The sequence below is a fragment of the Apteryx rowi genome, unplaced genomic scaffold (assembly GCF_003343035.1).
Source record: "Apteryx rowi isolate R43461 unplaced genomic scaffold, aptRow1 scaffold_410, whole genome shotgun sequence".
Lineage (NCBI taxonomy): Eukaryota > Metazoa > Chordata > Aves > Apterygiformes > Apterygidae > Apteryx > Apteryx rowi.
The window spans coordinates 418,244-443,886 of NW_020450622.1; the positions used below are offsets into that span (position 1 = coordinate 418,244).

The 25,643-nt window shown below is 34.9% G+C and overlaps 1 protein-coding gene across 1 annotated transcript in view; it reads left to right on the top strand.

Moving 5' to 3' along the window:
* The window catches only part of STXBP6 (syntaxin binding protein 6), an 81,706-nt gene extending 57,589 nt beyond the window's left edge, over positions 1-24,117 (top strand). The window contains exons 4-5 of the mRNA XM_026075791.1: positions 20,599-20,756; positions 24,094-24,117. Of these exons, the coding sequence (XP_025931576.1) occupies positions 20,599-20,756; positions 24,094-24,117 (182 nt within the window). The remainder of the gene's footprint in view (positions 1-20,598; positions 20,757-24,093) is intronic.
* The last annotated feature ends 1,526 nt before the right edge of the window (positions 24,118-25,643 follow it).

Below are 25,643 nucleotides of genomic sequence, written 5' to 3' on the forward strand. Positions count from 1 at the left end.
TGGCAAAGAGTTAATTTTTTTTTCTAGAACCTTTTTCCAATTACTTTTCTTCTAATTTTCCTCTCCTCCTTTTCCTCCTCCTCCTGCTCCTAGGACATCCGCCGATTAGTTAGTGTAGCATGTATTTCAGTTCTTTTCTAGCTTTGTATTTAATGTTTGTTAATTTCCATTACTTATTGTTTTGTGTTTTGAGATGCCTCTGTAAGCGTACTCGTTCACCTTCAGTATTTCAGCATCATGTGTGACATAATTCTTCAGTAACATAAAATTAAATGTTTTTCGTCTGTCAGTATCTGGTCTAGTAATTGTAGAATACAAAGACTAGCACAAGATCAAGGCAGTGGTATTTTTACAGTCATGGCGTATAAAAATGTAAGCAAAGGAAGGTTTGTAGGAAAAAGGTTATACCTTAGACTGGTTGTCTGTTCCCATCTTCCCCCTATGACCTTGAGTTTAGTCAAACTTAAGGCAGACAAAACCTTCAAGGCTGTAAAGGAATTTTTGTATTTAACAGCTTATCTGCTTTTCCACATTCTCTCCCCCTCTTTCTCTCCTAGTCAAGGCCTCCTTTAGCCTTGCAAAAGTGTTTTTGTCCCCAAAATGCTCTTAGTTTATTCATTTTACCTCTAATGACAACAAATATTTCAGGTTCCATTGGTTATCTTTCATACTTCCATTCATAAAAGACTGTATAACCTTACAATTGGTACTGCTGATACAGTATTAGCATCGTGATAATGTATCACTTGATCAGTTGGTATATTATTAATAACAAAAATGTATACCTAATAATCTGACTAATGGAAATGGACAAAGCTTTCTGGGTAAAGCCATGAGGGATATATTAACAGGATAAATTGAGCTTGTATTTGTAATTCCACTGCAGAGACACCAGCTTATGCTTCTTAGTCTATATATGGACTGGAAGTGACACTGATCATTTTTTCAAGGGTTTCATGACATGTATTATTTTTCTTACTGTTTCCAGAACTAGATGAAAGACCAATCTTCCAAGGCCTTTTACAGGCTTTTCTCTGCCAGAATTCTGGATATTATCTAACACATGTAGTAGATTCTTAAACATCTCTAATAGTTGTCCCATTGAGGAAAAAGTAATTACTAAAGACAGATTGGCTAGTGAATAATCATATATTTTTTGGCAATGGCCAAGATTAAATGCATGAAGACGTCAAAAAAGATGAATAAGTGCCAGAGATCCAAGCAGTGTTTGACTTCTTTGCCAGTATGTGCTGCATTAAAGCCATTTTGTTCACAGATACTGATGCTATTCAGACACCTGGCAGAAACATCACTATACCAACTTCTATAATATATGAGATACTCAATTCTTTGAGTCATTTTGTGTTCAAATGCACTGGCCATCCAATTACTGTACATCTCGAAATCGTGGATCTGAATATGCTAACGTTGCAGTAGTAAACTTCTAAGCTTCAGCATTTGTCCATCAAGCACCACTTCATGTTCTTCCAATATATCTGCTTCCGTAGTGTTTAGTTCTGGACGTAACATCCATTACCTTCTGAAAAATCATTCTCCCTCTCCTCCTTTTTAGCCAACCTTGTTTTCAGTTTCTCTCTGTACTTGTGTTCATCCAGAAACATTTCTGAGCTGTCTGAAACAGTGCCCACTGAAAGTCTGTTCTGCATTGCCATTTCCTCACAAAGTATTTCAGAAGGTGTTTATTACTAAATTTCCAGTAGTTGTCTTGAAACTTAATTGATTTCTAGCAAGATCAGAGTAAGGGTTTTGTTACCTTTCATAATTCATATGTCTTGAGGTGAATTCTCAGGATTAGTTGTCAGATAAAAAAGCATCTGGTCAATATCTGAAATTAGTATCTACCATCTGTTTCCCAGTCAGTGAAAACTGAATGTTTTCACTTATTTCACTAAGTATTCTTCAGGAAAATAAACCATCTTGCATAGTTGTTTTAGTTTTCCACCCTTAGACTGAGATTTCTGAAAATAAAGTCTCTTTTTATGTCTGTTCTGAAACACAACACTTTTAAATTTCTGTCCTCTGTTTTTCCTTTAAAGGAATGAAGAAAATACTAAGTTGCTACATAAAAAGGTCTAACCAAAAAGCTGCTCAGTTGGAGTAAAAAATTACTTTTTTTCTTTCCCATGAGTATCCTAACAGCCTCCAAACCGTCAAACAGAAGGACACTTATTTTCCCAGAGGCCCTGTTCAGCCCCTGATTTCTTGGTTGTGTGGTGATCTGTTCTTGTAGTTGTCCCTGGCTCCAGCCTGCATTGCAAATTGTTGCATATGGGCTTCCTAACAAAATTCCCCTTGGCTTCTGTGGGAGAGGAATTTTGCTGCTGTAGAGCTGGGAAACTTCGATGCACCTGCACCTTTTTCTTGTTTGCAGAGCACAGACAGATCCCTGTACATCTTAGTTTGCAGCTCAGGTCACTGACTACAGCAATGATGCAAATTATTGGGTATATTGGTATATCTTAAGAGTTCCTTAATCTGTTTATCTGCTTCCCAAACAGCAGTTAAACAAGGACCAAAATGAAACAAGATGATAACCAGTGTTTTCACTGCCAGTTTTTGAGCTAAGAGATGGGCTTTTATCAAAAGGTCACAAGCTTGAGTTCCAACTACTGACTTAGGAATAATGAAGTTAGTATTTCAGTTTATGCATACTGACAAAATTTGACAGTATTTACTGTGCTTTGTAACTTTATTTGGGAATTATTAAAGTTGACCATAACTCAAAAACTGCTAAAGTAAGCAACAGTAACTGACATTTTGCATTTCAAACTCAAATGAATGTGCCCTTCTATCCTAATAATTCTAAGTGGGAAGTTTGGGAAGTTTTGTTTCTGATGACTGTTTCAAAGGAAAAAAAATAGCTTTGTTCCCATCAAAGTAATATTAAACCAAATAATTAGTTCTTTTTACTGATAGTTCATTAGTTCCAAGAACAAAAGTATGCAGGTAGCTAGCTGTGAAAAATATTCTCTTCGCAAGGCTTAACATGAGTATAATCAGATATAGGGAAAAACGTAGGATATGTTTGGAAACAAAGACTGTGAAGATCTGTGACGCAGAAGTTATCAAGAACTTCCAGGAAATAAACTGAATAGTAGTTTATACTGTTGTAGTTGGAATATGCACTTCTCATTTGCTGATTATAGTGACTTTATTTCCCTTTTCTACAGTTTCTGTTTTAGATTTGATGATTCATCTGCTGATAGCTTGCCTGGATTCACATGATCATAAAAAAGAAAGTAGGCAGTTGATATTGAAATGAATTCTTTGCCTGTCATGGAAAGCGCAGCTACTTTCTATGAAAGCTTCATGGTATTTATTTTATTAAATTCCCAGCAAACTTGTAGCTGTCATTTAAATAAACCCAGCTGATCAATTTCAGATGTTCCTTCTCCTCTCCTACCAGCGAGTTCTTATTAAGGTGCTTTGCAGTCTCTGAGGGCACTAATTCTTCGACTTCATCAGGAGACATCAACAGGAGAGACCTTTTCTTCTTACCCTGTATTGGTAYGGGAAGAAAATTCCCCACTTCTTGCATCAGAATTAGGAAATACAGTAGTATATTTGTTTGGCACAAGAGCCTCTAAAAGAAGGGCTGTCTATACTCTCTTGTTTAAGTATTTTGATATGGAATGATTCTATAGAGTTTTTTTATTATTTTGATTGTCGTCGTTTTTAAAATTAAGTAGTTGTACATTAAGCTTTTAATCTCTTCTGTCTATAGGCTCTTTGTAATTTAGTATACGAATATAATAGACTGTATGTCCTAGTAGATGTAGTCAGCATACTATCTGTGTGGTTGGAATAGCAAAAGAATTTTGAGTGTGGGCTTGTAATACTACAGTTGAAGAGATTCCTGCATAATTATAATAATAATTCTTACATAATCTTACATTGTTAGAAGTAAAACCTAGCAATTTCAGTCAGAGTTATCTATGAGTGAATTTGTGTTTATGCAGTTATATATGATTATTTTAGTTGGTAATAAAGAGCTGTTAAGAATGTGGGAGGGAAAGGTTGTTTTAAACTGTTTACAATGATCTTAGGAAACGTGGTCTTTGAATGCAGGGATGCAGTTTTCTTTATCTGTAGTTGACCTTGTTTAATCAATTTATGCTGACACTAATAGAAATTTTGCTATCATCTTCCATAGAGCAAATATTTCTTTCAGCACACATATGAAGTCTTAATCAAAAAAAAGGATGCATTATTCTCTGTAAAAATATTGATATAGTTCTTTGCTCTAGCATACACAAAATACAACCTGAAATAGAAATCATGGAAAAGGGACACAGGCTTGGCTTCTGTTTTCATTTATGTTCAGTCTATGTTAACCAGTGTAAGATAAAATTGCTGTGAGATACGTATCAGTAAATGTATGTTTAATTTCTTTCTTTCATATGTTTCTGTATTACAACTATTAAGCCTGAAATCACACCCAAAACAATCTGTTTTTGATAAACTTACTGCTAAAAGACTTCAGGGAGGAAAGTATCACGCCTGCACTGTTTGCTATAGTTTTGTTCTAGTTTGGTTTTGGATAAATATTACTGATCATAGAACTGCCTGCCTTTCACCAGTTGTTTGTAATACAGTGGAATTACAGCTCTACTGCTAGTCCTATCTAACAAAGTTGGAGGTGAGTGGTGTGCAGAAATTTGTCACCTACAGATCAAGTGTTCGCTAGCCCAGACTAATTCTTGACATAACATTTGGGCTGACTTTGAGGATGAATCTGACCGTGCTATTTCTGGATAGGTCCCTGTGATACAGTGTTTTGAACCCTTTAAACAGGATGAATTTGGGGCCTTTAAGAATAAACAGTTGCTGCCACCTTTAGATACATATTAGAAATGCATAACTCTGGGAGAGGAACAAGACCTCAGGGTGAAGGATGATGATGATCTTGTAACTTTGTTTTAAGCTTTGTGCTTTGCACTTTGGTTTTAAGAATCATTCTTCCAGTTAAATTAAAATATCCTTAGAAGCCTGCAGTAATGATATCTTTGCCTCTATAACCTTTTCTCTAGGACAGCTGGCAGGATTTGCTAATAGATAGCCTTTTTCTTCTCCAAGGATATATTGCCAGTGTGAGAGTGGTAATGCAAAAGTGATTTATCAGCTGTTGGCTCAGTTTAGCCTAAACTGTCTAGAAACATTACTTCATAGTGTTTTCAATAATTTTCTGGGCTTATTTGAAGATGAAATTTCAACATGAAAAAGCCAGTTTACATTCATCTTTGTTATAGCATTTTAGAAAGTCAAAAATTGGGTCTTACTTTCAAATATAAATAAAAGCAAACATTTATTGCATGGCTGGAAGTTTTGAAGCAGGAAAGTAGATTTCACAAAGGTGTCTCACAGTTTGGCTCTCAGTTTTACTGATAATGCTGTAAAACTAAAATTACAATAACTATAAGCTTTAAAGCAAAACACCTTGGTCATGTTCTCTTGAAACCCTTTATGTATTAGAAGAGTCGATCATGAGTGAAAAATAGTGGAATTAGACATGTTTGAGAAAACTGGTAAGATAATAGTGGCTTTTTTCCATACTGTGTAAGTTTAATGACTGACTGAAAGAAACAGATGAAAATTTACCATGGAATTAAGATGCGGAGAAAGACTATAGCTTTTCTTTCCCCCCTTTCATATATCTAATACTTGTTATTTTCACCTCTTACCTGATTTTCATTGAAAAAAGTCATGCAGTTGGACATACTCTTACAATGGTTCAATTGTAAATGAATTCTGATGTAAATGACTGACAAAAAATGGATAAAGTATCACTTCATTTTGGTGGTATGTTGCCATTTTAAAGTTAATGATGAGATGAATCTTGGTAACATTTCTCTATGGAAACTACAAAATTCTTTGCATTTCGCTGAGCTATTTCTTGCCAATTTATAACAAAAATATCCATTTTTTTCTTTAGAGATAATAAAGGCCACTGTTACATTAGAGATTGAAATATTAGAAATGGAATTTTTACTGCTAAAGACCATTTCAGGTGTTTACTTTTCTCCCCTGTATATTCAAATCAAGATTAATTCTACTTTACCATTTTTATTTAGCTGAAAGGATTTTGGTTATCTTAACATAGAAGCAATGTGTTGAGATTAGAATGGTAAGAATATTTGAGTGTTTCTTCTGTAGAAATATTGCATATAATCAGAGTTCTAAATTAGCTTTCTAAAACTGGGAATGAGCAAAAAAAAATACAGTATGTTCTTGTAAAAACTGTGGGAGTACCTAAAATGAAAAGGGATATTTATCATTACAGATGAAGCTTGATTCCTTTTTAATCTATACAACACCAAGATGAGATATTCAGAAATCAGTACAGAATATATTTTCTTAGACCTTCCTCCTTCAGAAAAAGTGGAGTGTTACCCTCAAGATGTAGAAAATTATTCCATTTATCAGCGAAACGGCACAAGTTTTGTATCAGATTATCATGTCCTGGTGTTTAGAAAGCCAGAATGGACTTTTGTGTTTTTGTAACAACTTCTGATTCTAGAAGTTCCTGGTAATCGACTTTTAAGTGGTATTTATTTGTATAGCTGAAGTACTTGTCAGATTCAAGTTTAAAAGTTTCAAGTTTAAAATAAATTGCTCAGTTTGGAAGGTTAAAAAATGTGGTGTTAATAAGGAATTGAACCAGTTGATGACTGCCCTTAACTTGCAGTTTATCAGCAAAATACAGTGATGTCCTGTCCTAATATCAGTGCCAATATTGAAAAACATCACTAGGAAAAGTAGATTTGAAATACAGAAGATAAGTTTCCTGAATGACATGTATGACCTGTCAGATTGGCTCTTAATCTTTGCACTATATTTTTTTCATATTTTAATTGTTTATTTCTAATTTCTGTAATTTTGACTAAACTTTAAGCTTTAATGATATATCTCATAGTTGGAATATATCAGAACTATATGATGATGTTGAATGCTAGAAATAAATAAAGTGTGTGAATGTAGTTGGCCTGAAAAATTATAACTAATATCCCATCCTCTTTTAAGGGACATTTATTAATCCTAAAACAAGTTCATGACAAAAAAATCAAAGCTAGAAAGAAACAGATTTGTGGAAACATGCTTAGATTACAAAAATCACTGCTTTAATGTACTGCTTATGTGAAAGCATTTTAAAGAATTAACTATTTACAGATGTGAATATAAAGAATCATATTTTTAATTAGCAAAATTTGAGAGTAGTCTATTATGCTTCTCCACCCCCCCCCCCATCAAGGAAACTAGTAATTATTGAGGTTTATGAGACTATTTCTTTGTGTGTAGTTATTCCGGTTTGCCTGATGCAGTATTACATCCCCTTAAGAGGTGGTAATGCATGCTGCTAGATACAGGAGTCGACAGACCACTAGTCTGATCCACTTTGGCAGTTCTATTAACTTACTTGCCATTCTCTTCCTCTTTTAAATAAAATACAATTGGTTTGTAACGCATTTCTGCTGAGCTGCTGTTGTAACCGTAGTGCATTCTAGCACCTTTCAGCCACATGCTTGTGCATATTTTCTTTCATTGTGTGTATGTGTCTCTATAAATATTTTACTAGGAAGCTGCATTTAAACTGAATGTGTGTTGATTGTGGCTTGAGAGGAACCATAGTGTTGGTTTTGGTGCATAAGAAAGTTCTGCTTGGAAAAAATGCTTTTGTGGAGAAAAGCAGTGAGCAGCCTATAAAAAATAAAAACAAAACAAAATAAAATAAAAATAAATTAAATTAAATTAACTTGATCTAGAAGTCTGTTTTTGAACATGTTGGTCACACTAGGAATCTGATTCCAAGAAAAAGCACAGTTTCGCAGTTCTACCAGCAACTACAATAAGCTTGTGAGGTTCTTCTGTTGCATTACAATGAACATTAAAGATCTCATCATGTAGCTGTAAAGAAAGCTAATGTACTTCAGGTGGAAAATAGCTGCCTGATGATGACATTGGTATCAATGAAGTTTGCAGCCTCTTTGGAATGCTCCCTGCAAGGATTTAGTTTGCTCTGCTTCCTTAAAGAAAATTGCTGACAGTTKAGATGAAGAGAAATTAATATTTTCCTTATTAGCTGGTCTTAGTAGCACGACTGAGTCAGTATCTTATTCAGCTCCTCAGTCCTGTAAGTCTTAACTGAGGACTACTGAGGTGGTTTTTGCCCATGAGGTGTAACAGTTATTTATTTTGAACATAGTTTGTGATAATAGTTTCAAAGCTGTTATCTGCCAATTTGACCTTGATGTTGCTCTATCAAGATATCTTGTATCGTTTCCCCTTCCATAGTTTCATTAGTTTAACGTTTTTAATACTTTGAAGATTCAATTCTAACTTACCTGTACAAATTTATATCTATATAGATATATTTATGGATAGGTAAAGTGTGTTTATTTATGAGTTATATAGCATTTTAAAATTCATCAGTATTTGCTTAAAATTAGCTGGATGCTACTCCTTTCTTGAAGTTGCTGTGAATTAACTAATTGTCTTCTGGTCACCTTATTTGTGTGTGTAACTATGCAAGACCAGACAGGACTGCTTCATTCTTCATGAAGCTTTCCTTGTCTGGTTGTACTCTGACAGGAAAAGATGATAGTCCATGTTCATAATCACTTCAGCACCATAAGATATGAAAAAAAAAAAAAAAGAATATTTTTCTTATCTCCCCCCCTACCCCCCCACCCCCAAAAAAGCCTTGGGTGGTAGCCAAATAAAATCTTCAACAAGAAAATCTGCACCATCTGAATGTTCAGCTGTTTCAAAAAGCTAAAATCCTCCTTTTCTGTTCCTACAACCCAGTAGAAACTCTTAAGTTTCTTCTTTAGATCACTGTTACTTCACTTAATATAGCTACCTTTCCTAGTCAGGAAAGAGAAGATGTAAGTAGTAATAACTGAATAAAGTACTTAAAATACCTCTGTGGGAGAGGTTTTTCTGGGAATCAAAGCCTAATTTTTTTAATATTTATGAACTTCTTCAGTCCTTGAGATGAAATCTGTGTAAATTTTTAGGTTATTCAAGACAAGGCAACTCAAATAAAGCATTAAATAGCAGTTGCTGTTAAAAAGCCAGTACTCCAGTCATTTGGTATCATCTTGTTTGAAAATTACACAGCAGCTAGCTCATTTGAAATGCATTGCTCAAAACCATCTGGTGCTAAACAAGTCAGAATATTGTTTCAGAGGTATCTTTTGTTTTCTGTTTGAATTTTGATTCATTCCTGCTTCAGTCAGAAAGAATAGGTCTTGATCTCTCTCCGGAGTCACTAGTTGATCACCTGGGTCAAATCCTGCATGCCACTTTTTGCATATACAGTTCCATTCAATGTAGTGAATAAGGCAATAAAAATATATTATTGTACCTTGAATGAAGTATATGTGAAGTCTGAATTTTCTTGTAGTTGTTTTCCATCATTGTTTCCTTTGCAAAAAGTGTTCTAAATTTAGTACAGTGCTATCCTTACTCCATAACTAACGGGAATCTAATTGGTGTTGACATTTTCCATCTTCTGTACTTTCTCTTCTTGACAAAGATAGGAGCAGTTCACTGTTCAATATATAATATGCTTTCAGAAATGTCTTAGCATTTATGAAATGTTGAGTTGCTCGGGCATGTTACTGTATTAAGTCCTAGGTAATACTATAAAACAGAGTTCCTCTTATGACTATGCTTGAGCTGTGAATGACATATGACGTATGAATGACTGGGGATGCTTTTGTGAAATGGAAATTAGGTCACGGAAGGTCAAAATATATGGACCTTGTAGAGCACGATATACCAATGACCAGCATTTTTGTTGTGATTTACCTGAAAATTAAGACTTGAATTTAAAGAAGACTTCAGCACAATTATCAGCATAATATTATGTCATGGACACGCAAACTATTGCCATAGAGAATTTGTGTCACGGAGGGAACCTAGGATTAGGGATTAGAGAGTTGCAGATATAGAGAGCTTCAGAGAGCTGTTACAAAGGAGACTTCATGTGAGTTGCCCAAGCAACTCAGTGTTTCATAAATGCTAAGACATTTCTGAACTCACATGTATATATCCCCACAGCAGGGATTCATTCATTCAACAGTTTCACAGCAGTGGCTGTCTTGCTTTTTCTAGCATAATAACATAGGTCATTTCTCTTGTGAAGGATTTTAGCATGTCCATCATCTTTTAGTTTCCATATTGATGTAAGAATGCATGGAAGACTTTTTGTTGTTGTTTCGGATAGTCTGATTATTATTAGTCTTATTTCTGATTGTACACTTGCCATGCTAATTTGATAGTTGTGTTTTAATTTGTAATATGTGTGGTATGTGGGCAGTTTGTTTTTTTTCTGAATAAACGTGGCCTATGTTTTACCTTCTTGTAAGCTTGGTATCTTAGAACTCATTGTATAGAATATTCTACTACAGCGGCCAAAAATTCAGGATTGCCTTTTCTCTGACTCATGTTCTTGCAGTGCAGACTACCTCAGGGTAGATCATGACTGACCTTCCCAGGTTCAGGATTTCCCAAAAGTGAAATAGAAGATAGTATTTAAATGTTGGAAAAGTCCAAGCTAAATCTGTATAAAGATGATGCAAACACCACCAGTTGAACTATATTCTGTTGCTCCAGAATTTCTGGGAATTGAGGGGAGGGAAGAAAAAAAAAAAAGAAAAAAAAGAGTTGTTCAGCAGCAGAGATGTTTTGAAGTGTTCCCTTTGTTCCAGATTGTAATATTAAAATATGTATATATATCATTTCTAGGTCAGCTGGAGAGTAGAACCTGAGCTTTTCCTCTGTAATCACACTGCAAAACGAAGTGCCTTACAGCAAGAGGAAAAAGTAGAAATTCCATAGCTTTTCCCTCCTCCTTCCCCCAAACAAATACTTGTGCTATAATGATCTTTTGCCTGGCTGGCTGGACCTTTTAAGTATCATGAGTATTCATGTAAAGTATGAGGCAAACTGAGTTTAAAATTCAAATTTGCTTGGATTTAAATAAGATTCATTAAGATATCATTGATATATAAATTGCTAGGAAAAAGTGATTGTACCAGGGAAGATGTATTTGTTCTAAGCATTATTTCCAGCCTCATGACATACATAAAGCTCTTCTAAAGCTATCGCCATTCCAGTTTTACATAGCCTGAATCAGCCTCATGGCCCCCCTCCTATCAATTTACTGTTTTGATTTATACTGTGAATTTTAATGGACTTTTGTGCTTCTTTATATGTGATAGATGAGTAAAGTATTTAAGAAATAAAAGTAGCTTAATTATCTTTTTGTTAGTATCTCTTAATCTGTTGTACTTTATTTCAACTGGAAGATAATGAAAGAATGGAGTGACTGTGGAAGGCTCCATTGGTTTCAGATAAAGAGAATTAGAAATAAAGCCAGAAGACTCAAAATAGGTCTACTTAACAGCTCCTTAATAAACCATGGGGGCGGGGGGGGGACTGTGGACATGCAGATAACATTTTTAAAAGATCCCTTATTTCTTATTGAACTTCAGAAGAAATAAATTTGCACTGATTAGTCTAGTCATCTTACAGGGCTGTGTTCCCTGTGTGCCCATTATAGTTAAAAAAAACAAAAAAAAAACCAAAAACAACAAAACAAAAAAACCACACCTGTATTTCACTGTTAGATTTTGCTTTACTCTGATGAATAAGGTGCACACACACACACATGCAAGTGATCTACAAAAGATATTTCAGCATATTGCTATTTGCTTATGATATAAGAATAAACTAAGGTGCAGAAATAATTTAGGCTTTGTATGTCTGAGAGAAATATGCCTGTATGCCCACATCATCCATTCGCTTTTCCTACTTCAGTTAAAAAAAAAAAAAAAAAAGTTTTTGTATTATTACTTCCAGATTCAGGAGGCAGGTTGAAAGAACAAAGGAATAAAGCAAATGTAACTGCTTCTTTATATGTTAATATATAGTTTTTATTGTCCAGCAAAACTATAGCTACAACAGTGAAATTCTGCTGAGTGTTTTATTGCTGAACAATGTTCCCTCAGAGTTTTCATCTCTCCTCTATTTCACTTTTGTATATACAACTGTTAAAAAAAAAAAAAAAAAGTCTGTTGGCAATGCAGTTGGATAAAATAGCTCATTCTAATTCTGTCACATTTTCCACTCTGCTTCTGACAGTCATTCCATCCTAGCTTAATTATATACCCAGTGAACACATTTGAATAGAATATCAGTCCCTGTTCTTCTTTGGCTTAGGAGAAAAAGCTCTTTTCCAGGTGTCCAGCATCTTTCAGCTGGTCTGCAATGGACATATGAAAGTTTCCCCTGGCTAGGGATTCAAAACTGTTTAGATTTCTATCCTGTTGGAGATAAATACAAAACTGTAGACCATAAGTTTAGCTAGCAGATAAATAGGAAAATGTCTTCCAGGTTACTCAAGCTATTTGAAAATAACCCACAAAACTTAATTTTTATGACTTGGATATATTTTTGATGCATTAACATTCTTGTTCTTAATGTAAATTATTAAGAAATAGAGCACTGTATGTAGCATTAATGATGTCATAGACCAAAGTGGTGGATGTTTTGCTGTTCAGAATGACTTTTCTGACAAAAGGTACCTTTCAGAATGCTCCCTGTGACATAATAGTAATTTTCTAAGGATATAGTTTATTGATTTTCTGTTTGTCTTCACAATATTTGATCTTGCCTGTAAAGTGCAAAACAGATTGGGTTTGTCTCACCTTTACTCACTGTAGACTTAGGGAGAAGAGGCTTAGGACAGGCACCACATTTCTGATTCACAGGCATGCAATCTCTTCAAACCTTAAATGACAGTCCCTAAACCACTTTAAGCTGTACCATCAGTAATGGAAAAGTAGAAGCTGATCCAAATTACTGGAAGATCAGCTATACCAGCTAATCCTGGTAGATCTAGCACACCACAGACAAATTCAGTAAAGCCATTTGTCTCATCTCTACATTCCATTAGAGATTTTTTCCCGTTGGAAGGTTGATGGATCTCTGTAATACTTTCCATTGCCTCTCCATTGCCAGAGCACTAATAAGATATAGCATCAAATGATTTCTTTCCCCTTTTGCTTTTATTTACATTTGACAAAATATAAATAAGTACCTTGGCTGTTTGCTGTTTCTGCTTACCTGAAAGTAGCCCTCTACTTACATATACATATGTGTGTCTGTGTGCATGTGTGTGTATGTATGTATGTATATGTGTGCRCCTATATAATCAATATTCTCTCTTCTGTTCCCCATTCCACCCTTTCTAAAGGCCACTGCTGATTCTTGTAATTTTCTTAAATGTCCTTCAGTTTTTGTTAAATAACATCAAAAAGGAATTTTCATGAAACCCGAAGAACACTAAACCAGATCAGACAAACTCCGTTTAGCCTGGTATTTTGTCTCTGATAGCAACAATCTCCTTAATTCGTTATTCACCTAACAAAATTACCAGTTTCTGATACCTGTAGGCAGTGAGGGAATGAAAAATTACAAATTCTAGAAGGAATGTTCCCCAAGTTACAGCATGGTTGTCTGAAGAAGATCAAACAGCTGGCTTCTATCTGACCTCCATCTGCAGATAGATTAATTAAAGTGAAAGTAAATCATTAAATAATAATATGGACATAGAATATGGAGCCCAGTTACATCCAAGCTCTGCAGATGCTGCTGTTGATGGAAGTATGTAGCTGGAACGAGCACAGTCACTCACAAATGCCCATGCATTACCCCACACTAGAGGATTCCTTTCCCTTGATTTCCAGCTACTTGAAAGTGTTATCTCTGCCTCTAACCTAGTAGAAATAGGAATGCTAAACTAGCAGCCCTTTGCTGACAAATGGACATTRGGTAGAAAATGTCTCATTGTGACTGGAAAGAGCTGCTGCACTTGTAGGTTTGGAGGAAGTCTTCAAAACATTTTGAGGCAGTGGTAAATCAGTTCTAGTATCAAGGAAATATATGTGCGCGTGTGTATGTATATGCATATAGAAATAAGTAAAAAGGCAACTTACTTGAGACAGGCACATGACAACAGTAATTTTTATCAAACCTGGAATTTGAAAACTGATGTTTGAGATTGACGATTAAGACTGGATCCAATATTAGAAGCCATGTTATGTGTAGGTTGAAGATTAAATGATGCTCTCATGGATTTGAATTCTATTTGCATGCATAGAGAAGCTTCAATATATAATAATGACTTGAACCAGGTAATAATTCTGTCCTAAAAACTTTAATTAGCAATTATCTTGGATTACATTTTTCCCTTGTTTAATGAAATTCAGATAATTAATCAATCAGATTAATTAATATCTAATCAAGTTTGAATTACAAAATTAATCTGTATTGGATAAAATCTATTAAGAAAAGTAGAAGGGTTCTTTTTATTTTGTTTTACCGAGCTCTTATTACAGATTATTGAATAGATGCTTGTGCTGGTAAAACCAATCGTATACTTATCAGAAATAAGCGGTAGGACCTGTTTTGAAGGTGCTGAGGGAGCTGKTCAGTGGCATTGCAGTGTTTCTCTCTGTTACCTTTGAAAGGTCATGGTGACTGGTGGGGTTCACTGAGGACTGGAAGAAGTTAAATTTCACTCCCATCTTCAAAAAAAGGCAAAAAGGACAATCTGGGGAACAGCAGGATAGTCAGCCTATCTCCTTTCCCCAGGAAGGCTATGGAGCAAATCCTTGTGGAAGTCATTTTCTAGATGCATAGAGAACAAGGACTTCAGGCAACACAGATTTACAAAAGGCAAATCGTGCCTGACCAGCTTGATTTGCCTTCCATGATGAAGTGACTGGCTCAGTGAACGAAGGGAGAGCAGCAGTTACTATTTTCCTTGACTTCAGCAAGTCATTCATCACTGTCTCCTGTAGCATCATTATAGCAAAGCTGGGAAAATATAGATTTGTTGGGTTGAAAACAAGGCAGGCAGAAAACTGCCTGTACTATCAGGCTCAAGTTGTCAGTCATTCAAAGTCCACATGGTAGCAAGTTTCCCATAGGATTCCTTTTAGGTCAGTACTGAGGCCCATACTATTTAACATCTTCAGGCTAAATGAAAATAGTCCCAGTCAAATCAACTGTGGTTGATTTAAGTGAAAATTTTAGTTCTATGTATGGCGTTTCTGAAGTGCATTAAGAATAGGTACATTATTTTTTTTAAATCACAGAAAGACTTGACCTGAAGTTACTATTTATCTTGAGTATTTTCCCAATGTTCACTTAACTTGCAAGTAAGGAATCTGGAATATGTGAACACAAGACCAAAATAATAACAGGCTGTTTTTTCCCTGTGTAATTTTCTTTGTAATTTAAGCAAATATTATATATATGCATAGGGAGTCTAATAAGGATCCCTGACATTAAGGATTAGAAAACTGCCATAACTAGGCAAAGAATTTAAAACTGGTCTGTTATGTAAGTCACAAAGATCATCATTAATATAAAATGAAAATCAAAAAGAAGGATGGTTTACTTTCAGAAGTCTGTTCTGAAGCTACATTCTCACTGTTGCCTCTGCTTTAAGGAGAGAAGAGATAAACTGTCAATATTAAAAGCTAGCTGTGACTAGAAATACAGTCTTAAGGGCCCTTTCATTACTGTTTTTCAAGAAACCAAGAATTTATATTAGTCTCTCCCCTCTTAGTGCTTTTAATATTTGGCTTTCATCATCTTAAACTGTTTATACAGTAAATGTTTTGAAGCAACTTAGGAGAAGAAATAATGCTATACTATATAGTTTCTTCCCTTTTTCAGAACATTTTCCCRCTTTATAAAGCACCTCTATGATGCTTCCCTCTTTGCAAGGAAACGTTCATTCTTAATASTTCTACACCTTCCTCTTCCCTCTAGAGTCCTTCAGCTTTTTATTGATGTTTTAATTGTGCAGTGCATTTGGTTCTGAAGTGACGAGAGGACAGACAGTGAACAAGGGACAAAATATAGTCAAGAAAAAAAGGCATTCTTTATGTTTGCAATCCCTGTTTCCAAACATCTATTGAACTTTTAGTGACACCAGTATATCTAGGTATGAATAGTATGTGTAGGCATGTAGAATACATGTTCTGTGATATAGATGGTCTTGTTAATCAATTTCAGCTGATTATCATTATGCTTTTAACCTTGTTTTATTCAGTGACACAAGTCCAGTTTTATGCAATTCAAGGGAAGCCATAAATATCTCCTTTAAAAAAATTTTTTTTGATGCGATAAACAGAACTTGTTAACTTTCATAGCTAATTGCATTCATTTACTTCTCAGAACAGCAGGGAGTTGCTAAATGCTATATTAATGTATACACAATTAAAAATTAAATGCCTGTGTTTACAAATCGGTCACTGTAAAGTCTTATCACTGATGTACAGATAAAGCCCTGGGTTGAACTGAAGTATTTTTGACATGGCTAATAGAGAATGTAATGAACCTTTTATGAATGTGTGTTAAAACAGATCTTTCAAACAAGCAACAATTATCTCTCTGGAGATCAATTAGTTTCTTTTTCTAATAGGCTTGTTCCCATGCTGATTTATGACAGTATCTGTATATTTTTCTGGTACTGTGTATGGTGTGTTAAGAATGTGCTTTTATCTTGTGTATGATAAATGACCTACAGCAATATCATCCAATTCATGGGCTGCAAGACCCACTGATGCAGCTTGTGATCATAAGAACCAAAAAGTTAAAAATGAGTCTGACAGGAGCTTTCTGCAAAGTATTATTACTTCAGTTTTGCTGTTCATTATCAAGCAAAACTTTAGGATCACTGGCATAAAGCATTCACCCAAAGGCTGCTGCTCTTCCACTATTTTTGTTCCTTTGGACTCTGATACATTGCACATTATTATACAGATCATTAGTTGAATTTTCTAAGGGGAAAGGGGAGTTTAATTCCAATAGCTTATATTTCACTACAGCAAATTCAAAATAAAATGTCTAGGTTGCTGCTAAGCAGATTGGATTACCAAACTCTGTGGCTGTTGACTGATCTGGAAATGTGAATGTTAGTTTCCTCTGGGCAGACAACTTCAGATGATAAGACAAAAGTATCATAGAAAAAGCTGTAATAGCAACCAATTATTAAGCCACTTGCTTGGGTAATTTTGTTGGAAATAAATTACTAGTATGTTTCTATATATCACAAAATTAAACTAATGAAAGACATTGAACTAAGCTCACCATCCTTCTTGATTAGGTCAACTTCAGTCTGAAATAAAACAAAACATACACATTTTGCTGATACTAGCAATAATATCAACATAATACTTCAGGTTGAACTCAGTATAAATACATATTTCCCCCATATTATCTGGCAGYGTCTGCTCCACTTAGTGAATCAGCAAATACTGTTAGACAGAAAAAAGCTGTGTGCTTGCCCTTAATAGAGACTTGAAAAAACAATTTCATAAATGGACAGAATATGTAAACTATTTTCCTTTCTTGTTTGTTTGAAAGAGAAAAGTCTGTACTTCTAACTGCTGGGATCTGTTCTACAGAGCTACAGATATACCTGCCTCAGAAACTAGAGGCGTCTCCATATACCTTAAAATAAAAAAATAATAATAATAATAAGGCCAAACAAGTATGAGAGTCTTCCTGCACACAGTCCAGACCATAGGCATGCCAAATCTGAGAACAGAGGCCCTCGGAGGTGAGCRTTTTGGGAACAATGCAAGTGCCCCCCTCCTCCTCCTCCTCCTCCTCAAAGCATCTCAGTTGTGAACATCAGCTGATCTGTATCCCCTATTCTGGTGATGTTTATCTCATCTTGCACTTGTTACAAGGTCTCTTTTCTGCGAGACCTCTTTGAGTTTATCAGTCTCTGAACCTGATAGATGAGAAGTCCTCAAATCCCTCAGACTCTTCATAGAGCCAAAAAAGGAAAATTAAAGGTGGTTGTCATGTGCCTTCAGTCTAAAATGAGTGGCTCTGAGCCATACTACCTTTCCAAAAAAAATAATCAAAGATGGAAAACAGTCTTCCCAGACTCCAGGAAAGGGGCACTGACCATCACATTTCTTTTTGGTGTTTTTTTAACAGTTCAGTGCATGTCAGTTGATTGGCAAAGGTTAACATCTGAGTGGGTGTAGTTCAGGCAGTATTATTATTCAGTCACGGAAATAGCTTTGGAGATTTTGAATCATAATGGTTATCTCCTGAAGAACAGCTTAAAACTTTGCAGGAAGAATGTCACATGATTTTTTTCATAGGAATGAAGATACATCTCCAATACATCTAGTACAGGTGAATGCACATACACTTGCAGGGATACTAGTATAAGGACCAGGCATAGCCATATCAGAAACTATCTATACAAGCTCTACAAACACAGATGAAATTCGATAGACTACTGAAACATGGGTTTGTGTTGTTTGTAGATTAGGATGGATTTTCTTGAATTTACTGACATAGCTATTTTGACAATTTTTAAACGTAGGCTGTTTATGAGAGTTTCTACATTTTGAGTTCCAATTCTGTTCTGAGCAAGCGCTGCTCTGTTTGCTAAAGTTCTAAGTTTGATATTAAAGGTTCATAATGGACCATGAGAATTTAGATTTAGAAAGTCTGAGAAATGTTCTGATGAGCAGAAAAGCTTAAATCCTTAAATAATATTTAAGTCATGAAGGTTCATCACGTATAAAGTTTTAAAGGTATGATAGCAGCAGCTGTCAATGAAAAACTAATACTGTCACTGCTAGTGGTTAAATCGAATAGTCTAATGCAGCAGAAGGGAAGAGGAAGCTCTGACGTCATGCATCGTTTCTACTTACAATCTCTTAAAACAAGTTCATTGGGGTCTTTTTTTAAATCTCAAAACAAATATAATCCTAGTGGAAAAAATTATTTTAAAAGTTTTTCTCCAAACTAGTCTCAGAATAGCAACTTTTGCAAGCCACTGTCTGTAGAAAACTCTAGCAGATCATACCTGGAGAGAATGTAATACTGTATTAGCTAAAAAGCAAAATAATTACTATCATTGTGCCAGACTTAAAGTCCATTCTTCTCTGCTGAAAATATTTATATGGAGAGTGTAACTCTTTGGCTACAAATTCTTAAGAATATCTTCATTCTGCTTTTTCCTATTGAAACTGACCCAAGGTCAGCAATCTGTCTTAGCTTCTTTTCCCCAATGCACTTTAAAACTTGGAAGATGAGGAGTTTTATAAAGCTCTCCAAATAATCTGCTTCTCTTGAGTTCAGTGGAATTTTGTCATTCTGGAAAAGCAACAGCAGAGTTAATCCAGTGTTGAAGCTTTTAAAAATCTCATCCTAGAAAACTAGCACAGAAAAATACAAAAGGTTAAAGCCTGTTGATCACACCATTAAAAAAAGGAAACAATTTCCTGTGGAGTATTGCCCAGTACATGTGTTTATAGGAAAAGCCCCCTGAACAAAAGCCAAAATAAGCTCCCAAGAAAAATCAGTGGAACTGGCTTTAAATAAGAAAATTATGAGCAAAATAATGATTGACTGAGAAAGGTGAAAGTAAGAAAATGTGCAATATTAGAAGTTATTTGACTGATTTTATTATCAGACTCCTCAGTGTCCTGAGAGCACTTGAAAAGATGAAGTTTCATTCCTACCTCAGCAAATTCCAGCTTACAGCTTTTCTTTTCTAAACACAGTCCCTCGTTCCATGCAACAATAAAATTCTGTAGATGTCCAACATCCTATACGTCCTACTAATATGAGAATTGTAACACTGTTGGTATCAATGAAATCAGATAGTCTTTGCTTGGTGTATCTTATTTTGACTCATCCTCTGTGAATTAATATATGTATGTTCTTGGGTCCCTTCCCCGCTCCCCACTGCCATAGTCTGATGCTAGTTGTGTTTTAGTTGAATAAAATTAGTAGATTTTTTTTTTATCTTGAGTTCACACATGCATGAAAGTGTAGCTCCTACAATTGTGGCTTTGTTCCATAGGCTACTTGGAGCTAACTTCAGTTTCATTCTTCATTATTTGTTTGCTGTTTCCAAGGAAAGAAGTATTATCTGTAAATCCAGTCTGAATGGGTCTTTTGTTCCTGTTTTTCATTATGGACCCAGTAGCAAAACAGCCATTCAAATTAATGTTTGGGTTTTTTTTTTCTTTTTCTTAACCTGAGAATATGAAAAAGACATACTTTTTTTAGATTAACCATAAAAGCAGTAGGTCTGTATGTATTTTCATTTGTCTTTGCCTGTAAGAACAACAGATTTCTATTCATAAAGGAAGATTTGCAGTAGTGCTCGGTTGAGCTTCATGTGTTGAACTAGTTTACACCTTTACCAGCATAATTCACTTAAAACATCATTTTTTTTTTGTATATACTTCATATAAAGGCTCTATGCTAATACAGTGTATCCAGTGCTCCCTTATATTTCCTGAGTATTATGTTGCAATATGGTCCTTGTTTATAACCTGCTAACAGTATTGTTTAAGAGAGAAAACAGTAGGTCACTCCATTACTCAAAATGTAACTAGATAAACTGTCAGATAACACATTAACTTTAGAACATTATAAATCAAAATGATTGTTTTTAATACAAAGAATAATGTGTTTATTTGGAAGTTCTAGTAGTCTTTTCTGATGTTGCAGGTAATAGCATACTCCATTCAGCAGCAGACAGCGTGACGAGTGCAGTACAGAAGGCAAGTCAGGCTTTGAATGAGCGTGGTGAAAGGTTAGGTCGAGCCGAAGAAAAGACAGAGGAGCTGAAAAACAGTGCTCAGCAGTTTGCAGAAACTGCACACAAGGTAAGATTTTGGTGGGACAAGGTTCTCAGTAGGTCAAAGTGGTRCCTTGCTTCATTGTAAAAGGTGTAAGCTCTAGAAAGAATTGCAGTCAGTCGCTGTTTACAGACAGCCTGCTCTCTTCCTAATAACTGTTTCCCATTTGCCTAATTTTTGGTTTATAACTTCTGATATATAACATCTCCTGTTCCTAGATTCGTTGCATTTCCACTTCAATTGGAAAGGTAGTAAAAAAGAAGGGTACTTACCTTTCTGTACCTTTCTGAAGCATATTTTCAAGTCCATCTTCTCAGTTCTGCTGTGGGAGAGGACTGAGGAAGAGACCTAGGACTGTAAGCAGTAGCAGTTGATAACCTCAAGTTGTCTTTTGCTATTGAGATGAAAAAAAATATGTGTATATGTGTGTACATATACACACACAAGCACAATGGTAAGACCCAATTTTGTAACTCTATTGTCTGTTTGGTGATGAAGTGGACGGTGGGAAGGATTACAAAACCATGTTACTATTCTGGAATCCTATTTCTTAATAAGTATGACTTTTTTCATGCTTCAGTTTAACACTGAAATTTAAAAGAATATATTTTCATTCTGTTTTAAGGAATAGCTACTTACCGCTACAGAGGTGGTTGCTATATGATCGGAAAGCTTATATTTTATAACACTACTCATACAAAGTAGAGAACAACTACTTCAGAGCGTAGATTTCTTAATATGTCAATTTTTGATCCATTTGTGTAATCTGGCTGTCTGGCTTGAGCTTCAGGTAGCCAAGAGGTTTATAACCCTACCTATGTCAATCAGAAGCACAAGATGCATTTAAGAAGTTGTTTTAGAATATTAGTGTGAAGAAAAAATATGAATGGAACTGATGACCAAGGAACATTTTATAGAAGCTTCAGAGATGTCTGCAGTCAAATATTGGATGCTTACTTGAAATTACAGTGCTGGAGGAGGTAGGGAAAAAAAGAATAATCTGTAATATCTAGACAGAGCAGCATATTGAGAGGACAATTTTATTTCATATTAAGTTAATAAACATACTTTTCTGTGTATTTAAAGAAAACACCTTGGTTATACTAGTAACAAAAATTCCTGGCAGTCTACTTTTCATCTCACTTTTATTGCCCTTTATTTTATTGCTTTCATATACTGAAACTTGAGGGTTTGAAGCTTGACTCAGACTGATGCAGTACTCTAGTGGTAAATGAGGACTTAATTGTGACATAATTTTGGAAATAAGAATAATTTACATTCCTCAAAATATTTTAAAGTATGTTTAAGATTGCAATGAATATACTGTATTCTATTTTATTTTCAGCCAAATCTATTTTGTGGGTTTCTTTTTAATATCAATTACATTTGAATCTCTTCTTGTTTGCAAGGCATTTAGTGTGCTAAATATTTTGTGTGAAGGTAGTACGTGTTGTGTGATATTGCATGACTCTGCATCTTTTTACCTCTGATGGTACTTCATCAGATTATTTGTCAAAATTAAATATAGTTTTATTTCAGACATGCAAAATTTGTAGTGGAGCTTATGGAAAAGTCTGCATAGTCTGGAATGCTTGCATTTTAAGCTTTTTTCCAACAATACTTTAAGGGCAGGTATGTGCAAGATGTGTATGTGGGTTCCTGACATGCTTAGAAATTCAAAATTGGTTTATGATTCATTTTCAAGTTAGTGGACTTTATTAACATTGAATCAATTTACATTGAAATGCAGTCTTACGGCTAGTCAGGCCTCAGCTACACTTGTTGCATTTCTGTTGCAGTGTAAATGTGGGAGAAAAAATAGCAATAACTATATATCTTTTATCTTAACAGGAACCATTCTTACTGTTATTTTTCCTTTCAATTCAAACTGCAATACAGGATTTTCTGAAATGAATGCAAGTGTGTGTTGTTCCCACTACATATGTGCATACCCAGCTAATTGAAAAGAAATGAAAAAATTTCTTTGTCAGGTGGTCAGTGTAATTTCTGTTTCGGCAGCAAATCCCATGAGCAGGTTTATGCACCCCCATGTCAGCCTGGTTGTAGCTGTACTCAGTGCATAGTTTTTTCCTTTTAAATCTCACACTCTGCAATTTTTATGTAAAATTCAATTGTAATTGTCTTTCTTTTCCAAATATATGCATTTTTTAATAAATTACATGGAACCCCAACCCACCCCACTCCGCAAAAGCATATTAGAAACATTTTACTCTGATTGGCATCAAGTTTAGGGCACTTTTACCCCGATCTAATCTACAGCTGATATGAAAATGATTGTGTGTTTTCTCTCCCTGCAAATTCATATACCCTGTGTCACTGGATAGATACCCTAAAATTCAATGTAGGTTATCCCATTAGAACTTAAAGTAGTGTAGGTGTTGAGAATGTTGTTCCTGATCTCCCTATAACAGAACTCCCTGGGAAATATTTTTGTGTGAAAAAAGAGACTGTGGCTTCACTGTGGAAGGCAAAGCTGAATTCCAATGTGTGATTAACTCAGAAAGTTTTCTTTCGAGCCCACTACTGAATAAAATTGCAGAAATGCTTTTGCAGCAAAAAAAAATTTATATTAATAATAATATTAAAATATTTAAAATTATTTACTATTACTTTTGCTACATCAAATCCAAAAGCCTCCTCTCCTGGGAGAAGAGATCAGACCATACGTCATATAAAGGGCTGCAGTTTTATACAATGTTCCATGTATTTGTATCCTACTGATAAAAAGCACTAGATATAGTTCAGTCACATTCATCTATTTGGCACGGTGCTAGCTAATGCTTAACTAAGGAATACGACAATTTGGGAGAGTGATTAATATCTAATTAGTATTACTCTAATTAGTAGCAAGAATGTATGGTTTCTGGCACCATTTTTGCTATTCTTAGTATTCCTGCCTGGGGCTTCCTTAAAGTATGCAGTTCTCACTTGCTGCAGTAAGGCTATTTTGGATGGCAAAAGTTAGTAAAAGAAAGAAATTGGGGCCTGGACCTTGATGAATAAAAGGCTACAGTATAACTAATAGGAAGAAAATGAGGATGGGGAACATAAGATGAAAAAAAAGAACACTTCTGTGTTAGTTATTGCCAATGACTATACTTCAGATGCTTTCAATATATATTATTGCTTTCAATATATATTATTACGTAGCAAAGGGAGACTTTGCATATCTATCATAGCAAAGGGAAATTCTTCGCAGATTTATGTTCAAAGAAGTTCTGGATTTCAGGCACCTTTTAGAGAATTCAGTTTACAGAACTCTTCTGATCCAGACTAGACATGTTAGCTTGGCTTAGCTATAGTTAAATGTGATATATTTTTAGTTTTTTTTTTTCTTTTTCAGCTTGCCATGAAGCACAAATGTTGAGATGCTGCCCAAAATCAAAATCTTCCTGAGAGGAACTGAAAAGCTAGGTTCAGCAATTTTTACAGGAGAATCCAGACTGCCACAAGCTTTTTCCTTCCAGTTCAGTGGAGATAAGTTTTTTCAGTTTCTGTGCCAGAAAAATATTGTATTTTCTACCTGCTTGATTTATTTTTTGTTCTTTTTTTGTAAGATTGCTACACAATCCTGCAGTAGTACTTCCAACCTGTATTTCAGTTATTACAGGAGTTAAAACAAACAGGGAAAGTGGACCAAATGATAAGCTGATCAGTATTAAACTAGGAATAATCTTTCCCTCATACTCTTTCCTGATATTGTACAGGAAAATATTTAACTGGCTGTGGAGATGTGTGTGGAAATAAAATGCAAAGAAAGGTTAAAGGTTTCATCTTCTGTAGCCTTAGCAGAATGTGAATGTTGGAATTAAACACCTGAGGTCATAACTATAGTGGAGAATAGACTGCTTTGTTGGGAGACGGAAAACTGTATTTCTTCTTCCCAATGTAGGAACTTTTGCACGTGCCATTACCAGCACTCAGAAATGGATATCTGAATTACATAGGGGAATCTATTACTGTGCTGCATTCTATCTTCCAGATGGATTATTTGAATTGTATAATGAAACCTAGAGAATGCATGCCTAAGGTCTCAAAGTTCTGAGAAAAATATGATTTTTACATTTGTGTGCACATAGTTGTGCCTCGAACTCAATCTAGAATTTAGCAATCTGGTAAAAAAATAACATTTCATTTTCTTTTTACCTGTGATTCTCTGCTTAAAGGCCCATACAAATGAAAATGCACCATTTTGAGTCATCTGTTTTGCATAAATTCTACAGTAAGATTTTTTGAGGAAGAATTCAGAAATTTATCTGGTTAAAATGACTTGACTTTTGTGTTGGCTAGTCCTCTGATTTTTAAAATAGAGGCTTTGAAAAAGCATGTCTTAGTACATTAGAATCATAACTTATAGTTTGGGTCTCAGTTTTCAATATATATTATCACTGGAAGAGTGGCTGCCTACTGATGTTTCTCTTACAAAAATAAGTTGGTTACTCTTCCATGACACCTGTATTCTTGACATTTATTAAGATGTTCTTATTTACTTCTAGAATTAAAAAAAAGAAAAAGAAAAAAAAAGCAGGGATGTTGCACCTTTTTTTTTTTTTTTTTAAACCAGTAAGCTAAAACAAATTCTGGCAGAAATTTCAGCCTTCATCTTTCAGAGATATGTGCTCTTTAAAATCAATGCACTTCAGAATTTTCTGTCCTCATCTAACCGAAGAGCCAGAAAGCTGGCATTATCTGAATGTACTGTAGTTTTCATTTCATTGTAGAATAAGATTTTTGCATTATTAATGACACTTTAAACAGTCAAAAATCCTCAGAGCAGTGCTTGGAATAGAGATTAAAGCTTTTGTAGTAACTGAGAATATTTTAGTTACTGCAAGCTGAAGTAACTGAAAATCTCTCTTGGAAATACCCATATTGTAAGAAGATGCTTGGCTT